The sequence below is a fragment of the Nycticebus coucang genome, chromosome 13 (assembly GCF_027406575.1).
Source record: "Nycticebus coucang isolate mNycCou1 chromosome 13, mNycCou1.pri, whole genome shotgun sequence".
Lineage (NCBI taxonomy): Eukaryota > Metazoa > Chordata > Mammalia > Primates > Lorisidae > Nycticebus > Nycticebus coucang.
In genome coordinates, this window is record NC_069792.1 from 57,448,567 (window position 1) to 57,469,885 (window position 21,319).

Below are 21,319 nucleotides of genomic sequence, written 5' to 3' on the forward strand. Positions count from 1 at the left end.
CTATATATACTTTAAAAGAATAAACCCAATACAGTTATCCATTTTTTTATGAAAATAACAGTGTGTTCCGAAACAAATGTAGTGAGAAGAGTGGCATTTGTTTTTCATTTCTGCCAATCTCCTTAATCTCTGGTTTAACAGAAGACAGCTTGATTCTCATATCTACTGCTGCATTTATTCTCTTCAGATAGGTTGTTTTGGTTGAAACCTTAGAAGAAAATTCAGCCTCAAGCAAAAATGTAGTTGGACAAGTGAAGAATATTTTTTAAGAATCATTTTATATAATCATGGCTGGTCTTCAACACTACACCAAACCCTGACAAGTGCATGTTTCGTAAAAGTTGGTTGCAATGTGGAAATTGAAATGATAGCAAATGAACTTTAGTACTCTGTTAAAATCTGTTGGACTAGCTTGTACTTTAAATACATATTTTTGTTATATTCTGGATAGGCTATTTGGCAACACTGATTTGTTGAATTATACAGATCTTCCAAATACTGCCACATTTTATTATACAGTATGAAACACCTGTTAACATCACTATTAGTCTCATCTGGAAAGAATTTAAGTATTGGGAAGCTGTCATGTTCACAGTGGTGGATATGAATTTCCTAAAATTCTAGTTTTCACTTAGAATACTGTCAGTTATTTTCCTGAAGGTGACACACCTTCCTAATTTTCTAAATACTCAACAATTTGTCAGTTCTTTCAAGCAAAAATGAGTTCCATGAAAAAAGCAGTTCATTCAGCTCACAACTCAGGACAGTTGTACAAGTGCTATATGTGTACTTTCCAATTAGTCACACAGAATATTAAAAATCAGTTTCTGAAGGCTGAGATCAATACAATTAATAATTTTTACTGCCTTTATCAAGGAGGATCTTCTTTTTTTTTAACGGAATGTGCATGGCACCATGGCTTCAAATGATGCTAAGGAAGGTGCCGGCAGTTTTACCTACCTTCTACACCACCAGTGCAAATGTTACATGGTAAAAAAGGAAACCAACATCTTAGTATTATGAAAATAGATTTGCCCTTGTAGACTTCCTGAAAGACCCCAGATAAGGAACCTCATTTTTTTTTTTTTTTGGTAGAGACAGTTTCACTTTATGGCCCTCAGTAGAGTGCCATGGCATCACACAGCTCACAGCAACCTCCAACTCCTGGGCTTAGGTGATTCTCCTGCCTCAGCCTCCCGAGTAGCTGGGACTACAGGCGCCTGCCACAACGCCCAGTTATTTTTTGGTTGCAGTTCAGCCGGGGCAGGGTTTGAACCCGCCACCCTCGGTATATGGGGCCGGCGCCTTACCGACTGAGCCACAGGTGCTGCCCTGAACCTCATTTTAAGAAACTCTGGTGTATAAGATAGTGGCTTTGAAAACTGAGTGGGATTTTGATAGGCTGAGTGAGGGGAGTAAAATGTGAGGTGTATCTGAGGGACAGCAGGTAGGCATTATGGCTGGAGGAGGAGGAAAGCAGAGGCAGATGAAACTGAAAAGATCCTGTGAAAGGTCTAGGATGCCTTCATTATGACCCACTTCAATTTAAACCAGACAGGAAGAGGCTGGATAGGGAGAGCATTTTTTTTTTTTTATTTTTATTTTAAGGAAAGTTGTGGCTTCAACTTATATCAAATAAAGGTGGCCATGTTAACATTCACTAGTTATAAAATAGAAATGATAGTGTTGCTTCTTTTCTCAGAACGAATGAATAAAACAAACATGGTCAAATGACTTGTTATAAGAAACATGCTGCACTATTACTTTAACTTGGATAGTACTTTCATTTTAGAAGGAAAAATGAGAACATTTATAAACAAATATGAACCAAAAACTATGACTGTCACTTTTCGTATATTATATGATTTAATCCTTAAAACAAGCTTACAAAAGAGATAACACCATTCATAAAGATACAGCAAACAAAGCCCCCAAAAGTCAATTAACTTTCTAGGGGTCACGACTCTCAGCTCTGATTCCATCACTTTGTCGTCATCTCAAGGCTGAGATGGATATACAGATACATCTATATATCTCCTGTAATCTTTTAAAACTGGGCACAAAATGGTATCATGAACCCAAAGAAATATTGGTAAGAGGTAAAACCTTGAAAAAGTTTACACATTTTGAATTTTTCTCTGCTCCAGGAACTATTTTACACCATACACCTAATTACTTGGAGCAGGATGTTAGCTGATAAAGAGATTGTGCTAAAACACAATACCTGAGAAATCTCAGTTATTTTAAATTTACTACAAAGCTTCATCACGCTACTTACTGGATATAATTTTTTTTATATTTTAAAATATTAGGTCAGTAAGAAAAGGAGAGAAAGAAATTCAAATTCATAGTCTGATGTCATCATCTTTGGCCCCCCAAAAGGGTGCTGAGTTTATTGACATCAACAAACAAGGTCTAGATATGTGCCACCATATCAACATGGTGTGTTCTTCCTGAATTGAAACCTGCTTCTTTGAATACCTACATTCTTTTACACAGACATACACACACGCACTCAAATTTATGGCATGCTTCTTTGCAATGTAAATAGATTCTTTGTTCAACTGGATGGCTGGAAACTTTCTGTTGACTTTATTTTTTTGAAGTTTCACTTTGCACTTTGTTGCCTTGGGTAGGGTGCCATGGCATCACAGTGCACAGCAACCTCAAACTCTTGGGCTCAAGCAATCCTCTTGCCTCAGCCTCCTCAGTAACTGGGACTACAGGCACCAACAGAGCCTCACTCTTGCTCAGGCTGGTCTCAAACTCCTGAGCTCAAGCAATTTGCCCACCTTGGCCTCCCAGAGTGCTAGGATTACAAGTGTGAGTTTTGTTGACATTTTAAAAGAAATTATTAAATTATTTCAAATTAATGCCCTTATAATATTTTAGTATAAAATAAAATAAGTAAACAGTAAAACAGAGAAATTTACTAATTTCTAGACAGGATAAAGCGCTGAGAGTATAATATAGTTTAAATAAAGTAGTTACCTAGCTTGACAATAAATACTTGCTAACAGTAGAAAATTATTATAAATATTGAGAACTGACAAAACATTTTTTAAAGTTTTATAGACTTTGCATTTTAAAATTATAGTTGATTAGAAACTATCCTTTTCTTCTATATTGATACTAAAATAGTTGCATTTTGGCTTACAATAGGTAATAATTTATCCATTGAATATAAACATATAATAGTCTTTCTACATTTTGAATTAAAATAGTACAATATTAAAAAGCTTATAAGCCAAGTTGCCAACAAAAATAGGAGTTTTTTTGACCTATACATTTTTGACATTGGGGATCTGTATACAGAGGGTGCCAAAAAATGCATACATACTTTAAAAAAGGAAAAAACTGTATTAAATTATAATAATATGTTGAATGTATAGAAAACAAAGATGAATATAAGTCACACTTGAGCACCTCTTGTAATTGCAAGAAGTCAAATGTGACTTGAGTGTTACAATTTCAATATAGTTTTTTCCTTTCTTAAAAATGCGTATATATTTTTTTGGCACTTAAGGTACTATGTTATGGAATACCAAACATGGGCAATGTATTCAAGTTTTAGGATAGTTATAATGAAATAAAAAAAAGAGAAAAAAATCAAACAATATAATTTTGTCCCTCCAAAGTAGAGGCATTTAATGATATTTGCTCATTGGAATAAAAAGAAAATTTCACCCTTACAATTAATGTGCCAAATTCTACTATGTTCTAAAAGTGTGGATATTGTTGCTGTGTCAACTATTTTTGAAATAGTTGACTTCAATTCAAATTCCCCTATATTTCTGACACAATTACACAGAGATATAACATTAGGGAGTAAAAGCTTTCATTGAAAGATAAAATCTGTGAACATATCCTTAATACGTAAGTGTGAGCCACTATGAGAGTTGTTCTGTTACAATGCTATAGTAAGTTTTATAAGTATGCAAATATGCCATGTCTTCCTTACTTCAGTAGGGTGGCTGAAATGAATTTAGCTATGACCAAGCAGATCATAACTCTGCTTCAATTCTTCCCTCTCAGTGTGCTTTGCGTCACACTATATAGTAGATATAGTGGCAAAGAGTTTCTGGCAGACTGGAGAGTCCCCAGAATCTCTCCATGGGGCTGGGCACTGGAATTTTGAGGTAACTGACTTCCCAAATGTGCTGCTGTTGTATGGTTCCTCAAGTCTCAGTAATGTCAAGAAGGAACCCAGCAGGTCCTACTGGTTCAGTTATGCTTTATTTCTCTTTTTATGTACTCATCTAATAAATGATACGCCTACTCAATCCTACCAGAAAAGTCCACAGGCTGCCTGAAAAATTATTTTACTTCTTGTTCACTTCACTTGACGGCGCTTTAGGCATTAAAGGATTAGGAAGTACTCAGACAATCCAACGACTCATCTGATTATGATTTTTGTGATTTTAGATACATTGCAAATTTTTTAATATATAAATGAATAGTTATTAAAGTAGCAAACTAAACTTTTGGTATCTAAATGAACAAAAGGAGGAGAAATAATCTAAAACTGATAACATACACTCATTATTGAGCATAACATTGCTTTGAGTTAGTGAGGTATGATCAGATATAAGGCAGTGCTTTACAACATATTTGCACTCCTGAAAACTCTAAAGTTAGCCAATGATCACCTGATGCCTGTCATGTCTAAAGTACAATCTCTGGCAATAATAGATTAGATTGGAGGAGGTGTTGTCAACATTCCTAAATGACTTCTCTGCCCTGGTTGGCTTTATCTACTTTAACTACTACAAATAAGGAATGTTTTGCTAAATGTATTAGCAGTTAATACTGTAATTGCTAAGAAAAGGCTATATATTTGTGTAAGACTCTATAATTAAACTTCCTTTTAACACGATATAGACTTAGCAAAGAGTGTGGATATTTATCACCTTACTAAGTAAAATGTCTATATATCAAAAAGGAATAATTCCAAAATATTATAACACATTATCTTTCCAAGTCCATTTGGTCTTCAAAAATTTGTGTGGTTATATTAAATAACATTCACTGTCTTTTCCCAGAGGGCATGATCTTGCTAGGTAAACAGTATTAACGGAAACTGCTCTCATGCATGCATCTGTCAAAATGTGAAATCCTTATGCTTAGTGTTTACCACAAACCCATCGAAGCTGATGATCTGTCTGAAGGTCAGTCAGTTCTTCAATAGTTCTCCAGCTACACTGGCAGGCATATGCCCGGGTTCCTTTCTTCTTTATCAACTTTGCTTTTAATTTGTGGAATTCTGGCATGTTGTTCCTATTAGTAAAACAGGCAGGTTTTAGTACAGTGGCTTTGTTCAGTGCTCAATGATTCTTCCCTGAAAAATCTAATTCCTTTCTTATCTTTACAATATTGGAATGCTTTCTCCTCTCATACTAAAAATAGAAGATATGCTTCAGTGTTCTCTTTCTGATGGTATTTCTTTGATATGCAGTACTTTTCATAGTACTTCTACAGGCCTGTTTATGAAGACTGTCATGGAACACTATGACTTAAAGGGCTGAAGAGTTATTGACTTGTCCTACCAGAAATGACATAATATGACAACAGGGTGGAAAGAATGGTGGTTCATCTCCTATCTCAGTTATGGCAAGTGGAGAGAATGTAAGAGGCATAAAGATAATAGGCTTCTGATGAATTAACTAATTTTCATTAATAGGGAAAAAATACTTGTACTTCTGTATGTTGAACTCAGATTGTATCTTTCATTTGTTTCAGTGATCTGCTTATTTACTTATATGATCAGCAACAAAATAAATATCTATTCTGAGATAATTGTTAATGTTAAAATAATTAAAACAATGAGTAGGACCACCATTAAGGTGATAACCACTGGATTTAATGCTATTATTAAAAAAGATTACAGAAGTTAAGTTTAATTAATAAAGAAAATCAATTATGATTTTCATGGTAATTATATATTGAGTTCATATAAGCATTTAGTGGCAAAAAAAGAAAAAATTCAAAATAAAATGATAAAAAATACAAAAGGAAATGATGAAATTTCAATTCTAAAAAAAAGATAAAGTGCTAACCACTTCTTAACCGGTATCACTGCAAAGAAGGCAGGCTCCAAAGTGCCCCCTAGTGGTCAAAGGCCACCACATTCAATAGTGTATTGTATTAAAAAAAAAAAAAATGTATTTCAGGCATAATGAAAGTTAGTACCTAACAAACCCAATAGGCTTTCCAGGCCAACTGTCTGATTTCAGGAAACTAAGTCTCTAACTAGCTAAATGACTTAGCTTGGGGAAGAACTGAATAAGTTTTAACAGAAAGAAAAAAATTACCAAAACTAAGTAGTTGAAGAAAAATGTCCTTGATTCATTTTGCAATATATTTTCAAAACTTGACATTTGATAATGGACTAAATCCTTAATTAGAGATTTCAGGAATAGCAATTATGAACAGCCATGGATATAATGATTTTATACCTCCTCTGTGACTGAAGAAAAAAATTCCTGTCTAGGTGGTTGTAAGTTTGTAAGAACATGGAGCAAAATATAGAAGGTTATACATTATATGTATTCAAAAACATTGAAGTATCTCCTATCTTTTTTTTTTGTGTGTGTGTGTATCCAGCAATATATTTTATTTACAACAATAGGAATTTGGCTGGATTGGCCTGTGGCCATAGTTTTCAGACCCCTGACTTTGTTTGTATGAGTGTGATACAGGATTCTACCACTAAGGGCTAGACAGGGATTCCCCCCATTCTCTAGGCCCAGGTGAGCTCAGAAGTCAGACCCCCATTTCCAGGCACAAGCAGACTGCCTTTTTTGGGACACACTCTCTGGGCAAAAAAAAAAATCAACACATTGTACTCCACATATGCATAAATGTATTCATGATCTATGTGTATTTGACTTAATAATAATAAAAAAAAGAATAAAGCTCAAAATTCTAAAAAAAAAAAAAAAAAGATGGGCGGCGCCTGTGGCTCAAGGGGTAGGGCGCCGATCCCATATGCTGGAGGTGCTGGGTTCAAACCCAGCCCCAGCCAAAAACCAAAAAAAAAAAAAAAAAAAAAAAGATCACGAACAAAGCAGTCTGTGATGGTTTTTTGGGTGGTTCCACCTTGGGTAGGAGTACACACCGTAATCCCTTCTCAGGGACAAAGACTGTTAAGGACCTACCTGATAACCTCACCCTAGTGAAGGAGGAACTACAGTCATTTGTTACCAAGTGCCAGCCATGTGTAATCCTCTAGACTTAAAACCCCTAGATAAAAGAGTCCACATGGAAGGCGGCGCCTGTGGCTCAGTGAGTAGAGCGCTGGCCCCATATACAGAGGGTGGCGAGTTCAAACCTGGCCTTGGCCAAACTGCAACAAAAAAATAGCCGGGTGTTGTGGTGGGCGCCTATAGTCCCAGCTACTCGGGAGGCTGAGGCCAGAGAATCACCCAAGCCCAAGAGCTGGAGCTCGCTGTGAGCTGTGATGCCACGGCACCCTACCAAGGGTGACAAAGTGAGACTGTCTCTAAAAAAAAAGAGTCTACGTGGAGATTCCCAAGAGAGTATCTCCTATCTTGATGAAATGATCCCTCACCTCTGCATTCACTGATAATCATCCAAGTTGCCTTCCTGAATAATTAACCATCCAATGTCATGGCTTTAAATAACACTTACAGATTACATTTCCTATCTGAGCCCCAGAGCCGGATTCAACAGCTCCCATAAATGAACATACAGCTTCTTTCTTCAAATCTGTTATTATATTCTCCCATCAATGAATAGTATCATTGCCCATCTATGTAAACCAAGACAGAAATTAGGACTTATCCTAGATATTTGTCTCTCCCCTCCCACAGCCAGGACTACGTCTAAAATCTCTCTCAAGCACATCTACTCTCTCTACCCATCTTACTGCCATAATTCAGATCCCCTTTACTTTCTCACTGGATTACTCCAATATCCCTTCATTATCCCCATGATTCTCAACTGGCCTGCTTCCCATCCAGTAGTCAGCTATAATTTTAAAATTCAAATCTATTCATATCTCTCCTGATTAAAAACATTCAATGGCTGGGGCAGTGGCCCCATATACTGAGGGTGGCGGGTTCAAACCCAGCCTTGGCCAAACTGCAACAAAAAATAGCCGGGCGTTGTGGTGGGTGCCTATAGTTCCAGCTACTGGGGAGGCTTGAGGCAAGAGAATCGTCTAAGCCCAGAAGCTGGAGGTTGCTGTGAGATGTGATGCCATGGCACTCTACCCAGGGCAACACAGTGAGACTCTGTCTCTAAAAAAAACAAAAAACAAACAAAACCTCCAAATCCTTCAATGGTTATTTATTGCCTAAAGAATTAAATCCAAATTCCTTGGTATTGTTCCCTGTGTCCTTTTGATCTCTCTCTACTGGTTGGCTTCTTGCCATCTCTTGCACTTTTATCCAATGCTTTACACAATTCAAACTGTCACTCTCCAAACATGTCATGTAGTTTTGTCCCTCTGTGTCTTTAAAAATACGTCCTAAAAGAATACCAGTGGCAATCTATTGGCTGGACAAACTCCTGATTATTCTAAAGACTCTGAGAGGCCTTGCCTGATACCTCCAGGGCGTGTGCATCCACCTTGCTCTGTGAAGCCCCTCTTTCTTTTAAACTACCTCCGGCATCATATTTACCACACAATGTTAACCCAAGATGTCTCTCCCTTTTAAAACTGGGCCTTATAATCTCTAGGAGTGCCACAGACTAGGTACTGCTGGATAATAAGCCACACAAAATAAATATCATATGGTGAAGACAGTCTTATTCATTAGTTCTATTCTCTTATCTCCCAAACATATTCCTATGCATCTTGAGGACTGAGATGCTATTTTATAATATTTAAATGACTACTTATTTACATTTAACAGTGTAATAAATCTTCTAGATGTCCCTGTTTAAATAAAAGTACATATTTTTTAAAACCAGGCTGCTATAGGTCTAGAGTAAACCAAGTGGTGTTCTTGATGACTCTGAGACACTGTGTTCACCACTGTTTTGATGTTACATGCATTTTATTATCCTATGCTAGTTTTATAAATATTCATGGTTCATCTTGGTGATGTATGTGGATTCTTAACCACTTACCAGATTAACTGGTAGATAGTAAATAGTAGAGGGTATAGAAAATCCAGGAAAAGGCGAGATGAACCTGACACTAAAAGCTAATACTTTTCCAACGAAGGGAGTAAAAAGTGAGCTAAATTGTAGGGGATTTTCCTGACCCAGAATTTTGGGAATACAACAGGTTTTACTTGGGTTGGGAACTGTGAAACCTTTCAAATTGTAATTTTCCACACATCTGTAAACTTAAATTGTGTCTGTGTTTACGTGTGTAAGAGGATTCAAAGTTTTCATGAGATTTTCAAAGTAGTTCTTGACGTGAACAAGTTTAAATACTATTAAATTTGGGGAGACTCCTATGGATTTACCTGAGAAAGTATCTTACCTTTTTCTTTATGCTATTGAAAGGTGCTACAATATATTCTGATCGCTTGTATCTAAAAATAGTCTTTATTTAGGGATAACTTTGAGGTATCAAAAATGCATGATATATGATCTTATTAATTTTTAGCTCTTGTTTTTATTTGAAAATATGAATGTATAGTTCAAATACATTTGAATAACTTGAAACACTTAAAAAAATCAGGTATTTTTTAAGTGTGTAAGAATGTACAAATTATGAGTTAGACACTATCCTAACAAGGAGGAAGGTAGCCATACACCAACCTACGACTTTTAATTTTCTTTTACAGTATTTAACAGGTAGGAAGTGCTGTGTACACACAGGAAAGGAAGTAATTACTGCCGAGGTGAGAGAGTGGTGAGGGAATCATGGAAGATGTGTGATTAACTGTACTATGAAGGACAGGTAGGGTTTAGGTAGATAAATGGTGAGAACGTGTCCCAGGAGGTAGAGCTTGCAAAAAGTCAGAGGGAATGGGAACAATGAGTATTTGATGTACCTACAATCTTGCAAAAGTATAGCACTGCTGAAGACAAAGCTGGATGACAGATGAAAGGCAGCTAGATCATGGGGGGTCTTGAATGCCATGCTAAGGGTTGTGGACGTTATTCTGCAAGCAGAAGGTGTGTCAGGCAAGATATACTCAGACCCATGCTTTAACTCTGAGCAAGGGAAGGATGATCTGGAAGAGACCACAGGCAGAAAAATCAGCGAGGCTACTTCTGTATTCTCGTCTAGAAGTAACACATTCTCATCCAGGCTGGTGGCAGACAGATGGGAAGGAGACAGAAAACAGAAATACAGTCACACATCACTTAACAATGGAATACTTTCTGAGAACTGCGTTTTAGGCGATTCAGTTGTTGTGTGATCACGAAGTATACTTGTACAAACCTGGATAGTACAGCCTACTACACACCCAGGCCACACAGTGTCGTCTACTGATCCCAGGCCACACACTTATATAGCATGTATCTCTTTACACTAGCATTGCCACAGACACATCAGGAACATGCTCCATTCTGACATTGCAATGGCTACAACATCACTAAGGAACAGGAATTTTTCAGTTTCATTATAATCTTATGGGACTACTATCCTCACATATGCGGTCTGTGTTGACTGAAATGTTATTATGTGTCAAATGACCGTGCTGAGACGTGGAGACCACACAATCTGGCCAAGTACACCAAGAGACAGTAAAGCAAAATAAGCAATGCAAAGTACTTGGTATATATATATATATATATTTTTTGTAGAGACAGAGTCTCACTTTACTGCCCTCGGTAGAGTGCCGTGGTGTCACACGGCTCACAGCAACCTCCAGCTCTTGGGCTTACGTGATTCTCTTGCCTCAGCCTCCTGAGCAGCTGGGACTTGGTATATTTTTCACAGAGTAAAGTTACTTAGCAACATACCTGAAAAACAGATAGTCACATGATTTGTCCCACATATAGTCATTGTAGCTTACTACGGAGAAATCACAGGCTACACAACGCAGATGGTCACATGCTCTGTTCAGAGAAAAAGAACTGTATATTAAAAATTATTGGTATGTTTAAATATGAATATACACTGATTTATTCATAGTATACACCACCCAGGGGTGGCCACAGTTGTCCTTCATTTCCCCAGTGCAGCCCCTTGACTGGATCAAATCTCTGTAGAACTAATCCCTTTATTAAAAGGAATCTGCTCTGTAAAATTTGGATTCAAAATTTGGATTCAAAATTTGGAGTCAAAGACTCCACTCAAGGTTCCAGGCCACAGGCGGCCGCAAGGTCACAGGTTCTCCACTCCTGGCTGATTATAAATGTTTATTTATACTAAAATATGGCTTACATGTCTAAACTTTTAGCTTATATTTTTACACAAACCTACTATTTTACAAAGATTTTGTACACTGATACATGTACGCATATATGTATTATATATTATACAAATATAAAATAAACAAAATGGATTTGTAGATCTTTTAATTTAATGGTTTTGGAAGTATAGCTCAGAGAAATCTTAATTTAAGCAAATATTTTATTTTATTATTATTATTATTATTTTTGTAGAGACAAAGTCTCACTTTCATGGCCCTTGGTAGAGTGCCGTGGCGTCACACAGCTCACAGCAACCTCCAACTCCTGGGCTTAGGCGATTCTCTTGCCTTAGCCTCCCGAGTAGCTGGGACTACAGGCGCCCGCCACAACGCCCGGCTATTGTTTGGTTGCAGTTTGGCCGGGGCCGGGTTTGAACCCGTCACCCTCGGTATATGGGGCCGGCGCCTTACCGACTGAGCCACAGGCGCCGCCCTTATTTTATTATTTTATTTAACTTTTTTTGAGTCAGAGTCTCTCTCTATTGCCCTGGTTAGAGTTCAGTTTTGTCAACATAGCTCACTGCAACCTCAGACTCCTGGGTTCAAGCCACCCTCCTGCCACAGCCTCTGGAGTAGCTGAGACTTCAGATGCATGCTACCATGCCCAGTTAATTTTCTGATTTCTACTAATTTTTAGTAGAGATGGAGTCTCACTCTTGCTCAGGTCTTGAACTTCTGAGCTCAAGCAATCTTCCCACATCAGCCTCCCAGAGTGCTTAGATTACAGGCATGAGCCACTGTGGCAAGCTAAGCTAAGTTTTTAAAGATATTTCCCTTTCTAATGAAATTTCTAGAGATACCTCTATCAAAGAATATGCCACATTACATTGAAATGAATGTCTCTCTTGTAAGCTGTTTAATTGCTGGGGCAAGATAGCATTTGTTTCTGTTTCCCTACTACTTGGCATAATGGATTCATTCACCCACTTAAAGAATATTTACTGAGATCCTACTATGTGCTGTCTTCATGGAGCTTAGATTCTAGTGCAAGAAGAAATAAAAAATACTCATAATAACTAAATGTATAGTTGTAAGAGGTTAAAAGTGCTTTGAATGAAATAATGAAGGTAAAGAACATTGTGAGTACTAGAATGAGAAGGGTTCCAATTTTAAATAGAAAGGTCTATATAGACCTCTTTGAGAAGGTGTATCTGAGTAGTTTCTTTAAATGGAGTGGTAGCTGGAAAAGAAAGCAAGGTTAAGAGAACATGCTCCTTGTGTCTTGATAGCAAAGATGCAGTGAAAAGCAAAACTCTGATAATGCTGGAGAGAGTGGGCAGAGCTGCTAGAGTGATATTTAGCATACGACAGATACTCAATGAGGATTTGAGGGACTGAAATTAGAAGCAATTTTAAAAACACAATTATGTATATACTACATAGCAACTTTAAGAAGTAAAATTATATATAGCAAATTTAAAAATAATTTTGAGATGCTGCTACCAACAGTTTGATTTGTATAATAATTCTTATTTACTTTATTTATTTTATTTTTTTGCAGTTTTTGTACGGGGCTGGGTTTGAACCCGCTACCTCGGGCATATGGGGCTGGTGCCCTACTCCTTTGAGCTACAGGCGCTGCCCCATTTCTTATTTACTTTAAAGAAAGCAACTTCCTCTGAGGTGTTTAAAAATGAGAATCAACAGGGCGGCGCCTGTGGCTCAGTCAGTAAGGCGCCGGCCCCATATACCGAGGGTGGCGGGTTCAAACCCAGCCCCGGCCAAACTGCAACCAAAAAATAGCCGGGCGTTGTGGCGGGCGCCTGTAGTCCCAGCTACTTGGGAGGCTGAGGCAAGAGAATCGCTTAAGCCTAGGAGTTGGAGGTTGCTGTGAGCTGTGTGAGGCCACGGCACTCTACCGAGGGCCATAAAGTGAGACTCTGTCTCTACAAAAAAAAAAAAAAAAATGAGAATCAACAAATACATTTGTTCACCTAAAAATTAAAAGGAAATAAGAGTTATTAAGATACCAAAAAGGAGGAAAGATCAGCAACAGAGTGGAAGAAAACATTTTCAACACACAGTCAAGTGTGTTTATACTGTACAAAAAGTGCTTACTAATAACAAGGAAAAAAACAAAATAATAACCTCACTAACACAGGCAGCAAAGAATAATAGTTAAGAGCATGGACTATGGACACATTACCTAGGTTCATATGCTTATTCCACTATTTACTGGCTGTGTGATTGCTGCCAAGTAACTTAATTCCTTTGTGACTATTCTGTAACATTGAGAAGGAGGGAATCCTCCCTAACTTATTCTACAAAGCCAGCATTACCCTAATATCCTCTAGTAGCCAGGAATAAATGCAACAAAAAAGAAAACTACAGATCAATATCCCTCATCAACACAGATTCAAAAATCTTTGACAAAATACTAGCAAACGGAATCTAACAGCACACCAAAAAAATAATTCACCATGTTCAAGTCTGTTTCATCCCAGTAATGAATGGATGATACAACATATGCAAATTGATAAACGTGATTCACCATATAAATAGAATGAAGACAAAAACTATATGATCATCTCAATATATGCAGAAAAATCATTTGATAAAATCTAGCACTCCTTCATGATAAAAACGCTTAACAACTAGGCATTATAAGGAACATATTTCAAAATAACAAAAGACATATATGAGAAACCCACAGCCAACATCATCCTGAATGGGGTAAAGTTGAAAGCATCTTCCCTAAGAACTGGATACAAAGCAAGGCTAAGCAATCAGGCAAGAGAAATAAATAAAGGGCATTCAAATGAGAAAAGGAGGTCAAACTATCCCTGTTTGCTAATGATACAGTCTTATAGAAAAGCCTATATTCCTACAAGAGACTGCTAGAATTGATAAATTCAGTGAAGTCACAAAATTAATATACATAAATCAATGGCAATTTTCAAATAGCCAGAGAATCAAATTAAGAACTCAATACCATTTACAACATCTGCAAACCTCCCCCAAATATCTAGGAATATACTTTTTTATTTTATTTTATATTTTCTTTTTTTTAAAATTTATTTATTTTTATTGTTAAATCATAGCTGTGTACATTAGTGCAATCAAGGGGTACAATGTGCAGGTTTCATATACAATCTGAAATATTCTCATCAAACTGTTCAACGTAGCTACCTTCATGGCATTTTCTTAGTTACTGTATGTAGGCATTTGTATTCTGCATTTAGTAAGTTTCGCCAGTACCCATTCTAAGATGCACGTAGATGTGGCCCCACTCATTACCCTCCCTTCACCAAAACCTCCCCCCTCCCTTCCCCTTCCTTGGCCCTTTCCCCATAGTCTTGTGCTATAGTTGGATTATAGCCTTCATGTAAAAGCTATAATTTAGCTTCATAGTAGAGCTGAGTATATCGGATATTTTTTCTTCCATTCCTGAGATACTTTGCTAAGAAGAATATGTTCCAGCTCCATCCATGTAAACATGAAAGAGGTAAAGTCTCCATCTTTCTTTAAGGCTGCATAATATTCCATGGTATACATGTACCACAATTTGTTAGTTCATTCGTGGGTCGATGGACACTTGGGCTTCTTCCATGACTTAGCAATTATGAATTGGGCTGCAATAAACATTTTGGTACAGATGTCTTTGTTATATTGTGATTTTGGTCTTCTGGGTATAAACCTAGTAAAGGAATTATAGGATCGAATGGCAGGTCTATTTTTAGGTCTCTAAGTGTTCTCCAAACATCCTTCCAGAAGGAACATGTTAGTGTGCATTCCCACCAGCAGTGTAGAAGTGTGCCCTTTTTTCCACATCCACGCCAACATCTCTGGTCTTGGGATTTTGTTATATGGGCTACTCTTACTGGGGTTAGGTGATATCTCAAAGTAGTTTTGATTTGCATTTCTCTGATGATTAAGCATGATGAGCTTTTTTCATGTGTTTGTAGATTGTGCGTCTGTCTTCTTTAGAGAAGTTTCTCTTCAAGTCCCTTTCCCACCCTGAGATGGGGTCACGTGTTCTTTTCTTGCTAATATGTTTGAGTTCTCTGTGGATTCTGGTTATTAGACCTTTATTGGAGGTATAACCTGCAAATATTTTCTCCCATTCTGAGGGCTGTCTGCTTGTTTTACTCTAGGAATATACTTAACCAAGGAGATGAAATATCTTTACATGGAGAACTACAAAACACCGATGAAAGAAACTGTAGAAGACACAAACAAATGGAAAAATGCTTACAGACTGGAAGAATCAATATTGTTAAAATGTCTGCACTGCTCAAAGTGATTTATAAGTTCAGTACAATGCTTTTCAAAATACCAACATTATTTTTCACAGAATTAAAGAAAATAATCTTAAATTTCATATGAAATAAAAAAAGAACCAGAATAGCTAAAGCAGTCTTAAGCAAAAAGAACTAATCTAGAGGCATCATATTACCTGACTTCAAATTATACTGCAAGGCTATAGTAACAACACAGCAGTTGGTTATACCAGTTACTAACACTGGTATAAAAACAGACACACTGGATCAATGGAACAGAATAGAGAATCCAAAAATAAAAACACATGCCTACAACCAACTGATATTACACAGAGCAGATAAAAACATACACTAGGGAAAGGACATCCTATTTAATAAATGGTGCTGGCAAAATTGAAGAGCCACACGCAGAAAAATGAAACTGAATCCTATCTCTCAATTGTGTTACACAAAAATTAATTCAAGATGGATCAAAGATTTAAATGTAAGACTTAATACCATACAAATTCTAGAAGAAAACTTAGGAAAAACTCTTCTGGACATTGGCCTATGCAAAGAATTTATGACTAAGACCCCCAAACAAGCACAACAAAAACAAAAATAAATGAATGGGACTCAAACTAAAAAGTTTCCATACAGAAAAGAAACAATCAACAGAGTGCACAGACAACCTACAGAATGGAAGACCATACCTGCAAACTATATATCCAATGAAGAACTAATAGTTTCAGAATCTATAAGGGACTTAAAAAAAAAAATCAGTAAAAAACCCCAAATAACCCCATTAAAAAGTGAGCAAAAATATAAACAGACGTTTTTCAAAATAAGATATACAAATGGCCAACAAAAATGAAAAAAATATTCAATAACACACCAATCATCAGGGAAATGCAAATTAAAACTACAATGAGATACCACCTTACCCCTGTAAGAATGACCATTAATAAAAAGTAAATAAACGATAGTTGTTGGTGCAGATGTGGAAATAGAATACACTGTTGGTGGGAATGTAAATTATTAGTATAACCTCTATGGAAAACAGTATGGAGACTTTTGAAAGAACTAAAACCAGACCTACCATTTGATCTAGCAACTCACTACTGGTATCTATCCAAAGGAAAAGATGTCATTATGGCAAAAAGACACATGCATTCATACGTTTATTGCAGCACAATCCATAATTGTAAAGATGCCCAATCAACCTAAGCGCCCATCAACTGATGAGGGGATAAAGACAACGTGGTATATACAAAGCATAGAATACAACCAAGCCATGAAGAAGAATGATGTCTTTTGCAGCAACGTGGATGGAACTGGAAGCCATTATCCTAAGTGAAATATCTTAGAATGGATAACAAATACCACAGGTACTCACTTATACATGGGAGCTAAATGATGGGTATACATGGTTACACAGAATGGTAAAATGGACTTTGGAGACTAAGAAATGGGGAAGTTGCAGGGTGGGGAGGTGTGAAGGATCAAAAATTACCTATCAGGTACAATGTATACCATTCTGATGATGGGTATGTGAAAAGCTCTGACTTCACCACTATGCGATTCATGTAACAAAACAACAACAAAAGGAAAACCAAAACCACTTGTACCAACTATAAGTCTATTGAAATAAAAACAAAGAAAACTTCTTTGTGACTCGGTTTTCTATCTGTAAAATGCAGATAATAAAGGTACTTAGACATATCATAGAATTATAAGGACATAATGAGTTAATACTGCCACATAGTGTGTGTTAAAAAGTAGAATATTATATAAAGAACTGAAATGTGAAACAGCTATGAGATATGTTTTAATCAATTGAGTTAGCAAAAATTAGCACTCATGTTTCTAGTGGCTATATGAATTGCTATAACCTTTTGGGAAAAATCTTGGCATTATTTTTAAATTAAAATTATATCTAGCCATTGTCTAGTGACCCCATTTTAGGAAACATATTACATATAAATAAATGCACCACCATAGAAACATACATCTCAGGAATATTTACTGGACTAGTGATGATGTAGCAAAAAATAGAATAACACCTGCGTATCTATCAAAGAGAGAAAAGACTGAGTAACATGCAGTATATTTATACTATGGGAATATTAGGCAGTTGCTAAAATGAATTAATTAGATTTATGTACTGACCTGGAAGGATACCCAAAGCAAGGTGTACGGTAATATATACAGCATGATTCTATTTTTGTAAAAGCAACCAAAAATAAAATCCCATATAAATTTGTAGGAACATGGAGCAAAATATTAGGTTTATATGCTATTTATATGCTATAACACTGATTGCCTCAGGAGTGGTGGTTATGAAGGGGAGGGAGGGAGATTACTACTTTTTTCTTTATACATTTTTCAATTTTGTTTTTATTTATTTCAATGAACATATAATACCTCTACAATAAAAAATAAGATAAAATATTTTCATAAACATAAAACAAACCTCTCATTAGATTTTTTTCACTTATTTCTCTTTAAAATTCAGATAAATTAAAGTCAAAATTGCAATCTTTTTTGGACTAAAAGTTTGAGAACAAATGCTTTATGTTTCTAAAAATATTATTAATCATAACAAAAACCAAACATTTAAAACCTATACAACTTTCATAAATAATTCCATATTATCTTTCAAACTGTTAGCAATTTATGAAATTGTATTTGTACATACGGAAATTCAACACAATTTCATTTGTATATATTTGAACTCAGATATTGAATATATAAGTCAGGAAATGCAAAATGATGGTTCCCAAAGCTACCATAACTTTCTTTCTTATGCATATGTAGTTTATTACATGGTTGCACAGAGTGTTAACTTTAATGCCTTAATACATACGTGCAACTTGGCTGAATTATTGCTGTTGTGGGAGCTATAATTTAGAATTTCCTGACATTTTGTATGTGTAAGATCTCAACCATAATGTTAAATACAGCTTTTTAATTTAATTTAAAATTTAGTAGTTTATTCAAATCTATTCACACTACCACATTTTCCTACAAACACTATCCTTTGAGAAATGTAAAGCTAACTTGCAGCTAAGAAATCATTCCACTGCTACGATTTACTCTATTAGATCATAATTAGTACCAGTCTATGGAATAATCCAGTCTTGCAAGTAGTTTAAAAAATAATTAGGAGAGTAAAATTCGATTGGCTTGAGAATACCTTGGTTTTCTCTATACCACTTATTAATGCCACCACACTTCCTACTACTGTTCTTTCTCCTTTCCACAAATTGGGTCAAAGACAAATCTGTGAAATCATTCAGCATTACTTCCAAACCAGAGCTTTATCCAAAAATCAAACAAAGAAAACAAACAGGCAGAAAAGACTGAATTTATTTTATGCCCTGGATATGTAAATCAGTGCTTATTTTCAGGGCTTAAATATATTTGTCTTCCATAACTATATTTTAAAACATACTTAATATAAAGTCATAATTCCAGTGAAAGATAAACTATCAGATCTTTTCCTCTAACATGTATAGGCAATATACATATGAAAGTGTCACCAATAATAGCTTTGTCCTTTTGTCCAGCTAATAAGTAGAATTGACTGCTTTAAAGATATTTATGCTAGGCATGCACCAAATACAGCCCAGTACACTCTTCTGCCCGGGCACTGTGATTCTCCATTAAATCGTACCAGATTTACACACAGGGTCTATGAAGTCTTGATGTTTGGACAATTCGAAAATATTAGCAGCTACAGTAGGAAAATCAGCTAAGATTTTCCTCTTAAATTTATGTAGGTCACTACAAGAGTTTTGGGACATACTGTGTTACTTTCAATAAACACAGGTGATATAGCATCTTTCTGATTTACCCATGCAACTGTCATCTCACTCGGGTTATTGGTGTTGCTGGGAGGGCTTCATTTGTTTCCATCTGCATGGATTTTATGTTTCTTGATTTTTCTGTATCTCAAAACTTTCATACCACATGGCTTTCTGCAAAGTGGTGTATTAGAAAGCATAATGGATTAGGAATTGAGCTAGGAACTTGCTTTTATTATAAAAACTGCTTTATTATAAAAACTGATATGACCTTGGGCAAGGCACACTATCCAGGAGTCATTCTTTTTAAATTTCAGGTTATTGTGAGTGTACAAACAACCAGGTCATAATTTTTGTTTTTGTAAGGTATAGTTCCTCTTGTAGTTGTGTTCCTCACAAAAGGTGTGCCATACACCCCTACCCTGTGCCCTTTAAATGGGAGCACCTAATCCTCCCCACCCTTTCCCTCATTCCCACTCTCTCCAACTTAAATGGAATTAAGTTTTTCTCCTAGGTGGGCATGTGTTAGATCGTCTACTGGCTTCATGATAAAATTAAGTACATTGGATACTTGCTTTCCATTCTTGTGATACTTTTTAAGAAGAATGTGTTTCAACTCCATCCAGGTTAATACAAAACATGTAAAATCATCATCTTTTCTTACTGCTTAATAGTACTCCATGGTATACACATACTGCAGCTTGTTAATCCATTCTTGAGTTCATGGGCATTTAGGTTGTTTCCACCTCTTGGTGACTGTAAACTGAGCTGCGATAAACAATCTAGTGCAAATGTCTTCATGATAAAATGATTTTTTTTTCTTCTGGGTAGATGCCTAGTAGTGGGATTGTGGGGTCAAATGGGAGGTCTAATTTGAGTTCTTTGAGGATTCTTCATACTTCTTTCCAAAAAGGCTGTATTAGTTTATAGTCTCACCAACAGTGTAAAAGTGTCCCTTTCTCTTCACACCCAGGAGTCATTCTTAATATAACCATTTAATACTTAAATTCTGTCAATTCTATGTTTTAAATATCCTAAATTTCTCTTTTCTCTATAGCCACTGCTTGCTACCACTACTCAGGTCACAGCTACCACCATCTCTTTTCTGGACAACTGTAACTATTGCTTGTTGACTAATCTCCCTGTGTCCCTTCTCTTGTTTTGCCCTTCCAATTTCTTTTTCTTTTTTTTTGAGACAGAGTCTCACTATGTCAACCTTGGTAGAGTGCTGTGGTATCACAGCTCACAGCAACCTCCAACTCTTGGGCTTAAGCAATTCTCTTGCCTCAGCCTCCCAAGTAGCTGGGACTACAGGCACCCGCCACAACACCTGGCTATTTTTGTTGTTGTTGTCATCCATTGTTGTTTAGCAGGCACAGGCTGGGTTCGAACCCACCCACCCTGTTGTATGTGGCTGGCACCCTAACCACTGAGCAACGGGCACCGAGCCTTTGCCCTTCCAATTTTCAAATCATTTTCTATACAGCAGCTAAAATGACTTTAGAAACTGAAATATGACCCACTGCATACAGGACATACTTTTTCTAAAAATCTTCCAAAGGACTATAGGACCCTAAACCAAACGTCTCTCAATTATCTCTCCAGCCCCATCAGGAGCCGTTCTTTACCACTCACCATTCTCTAGCCCAGCCAACTGCTCTCTATTCCTCCAATATCCTTAGCTGTTTTCCTTCTCAGGAAGTTTCTTTTTTTTGCAGTTTTTGGCCGGGGCTGGGTTTGAACCCACAACCTCTGGCATATGGGGCTGGCACCCTACTCTTTTGAGCCACAGGCGCCGCCCCTCAGTAACATTTTAACGTGGTGTGTCTTCTGTTTAACTCCTGCTCATTTTTCATACTGCAGTTTGAGTAAATATTATCTGCTTAGGGAAGCATACCCCAAACCCTTCTTTTTATCAATGAGGGTAACCATTATCTATGCTTATAGTATCCTGTCCTTTCTCTTTACA

At 36.5% G+C, this 21,319-nt stretch overlaps 1 protein-coding gene and 1 long non-coding RNA gene across 3 annotated transcripts in view; one reads left to right on the plus strand and one right to left on the minus strand.

The window, feature by feature from the left end:
* The window catches only part of LOC128563858 (uncharacterized), an 89,068-nt gene that overhangs the window by 30,665 nt on the left and 37,084 nt on the right, over nt 1–21,319 (plus strand). The gene's annotated exons all lie outside the window — the stretch shown is intronic.
* The window catches only part of CFAP418 (cilia and flagella associated protein 418), a 29,843-nt gene continuing 12,153 nt past the window's right edge, over nt 3,630–21,319 (minus strand). The window contains exons 5-7 of one of the 2 annotated variants that reach the window (XM_053559352.1): nt 10,894–10,989; nt 9,979–10,157; nt 5,174–5,277 (exon numbers count right to left, since the gene is read on the minus strand). In XM_053559352.1, coding sequence (XP_053415327.1) covers nt 5,276–5,277; nt 9,979–10,157; nt 10,894–10,989 — 277 coding nt within the window. In that variant the 3' untranslated portion in view covers nt 5,174–5,275. Of the gene's footprint in view, nt 5,278–9,978; nt 10,158–10,893; nt 10,990–21,319 lie in introns of both variants that reach the window. The other variant, XM_053559353.1, reaches the window with a different exon arrangement.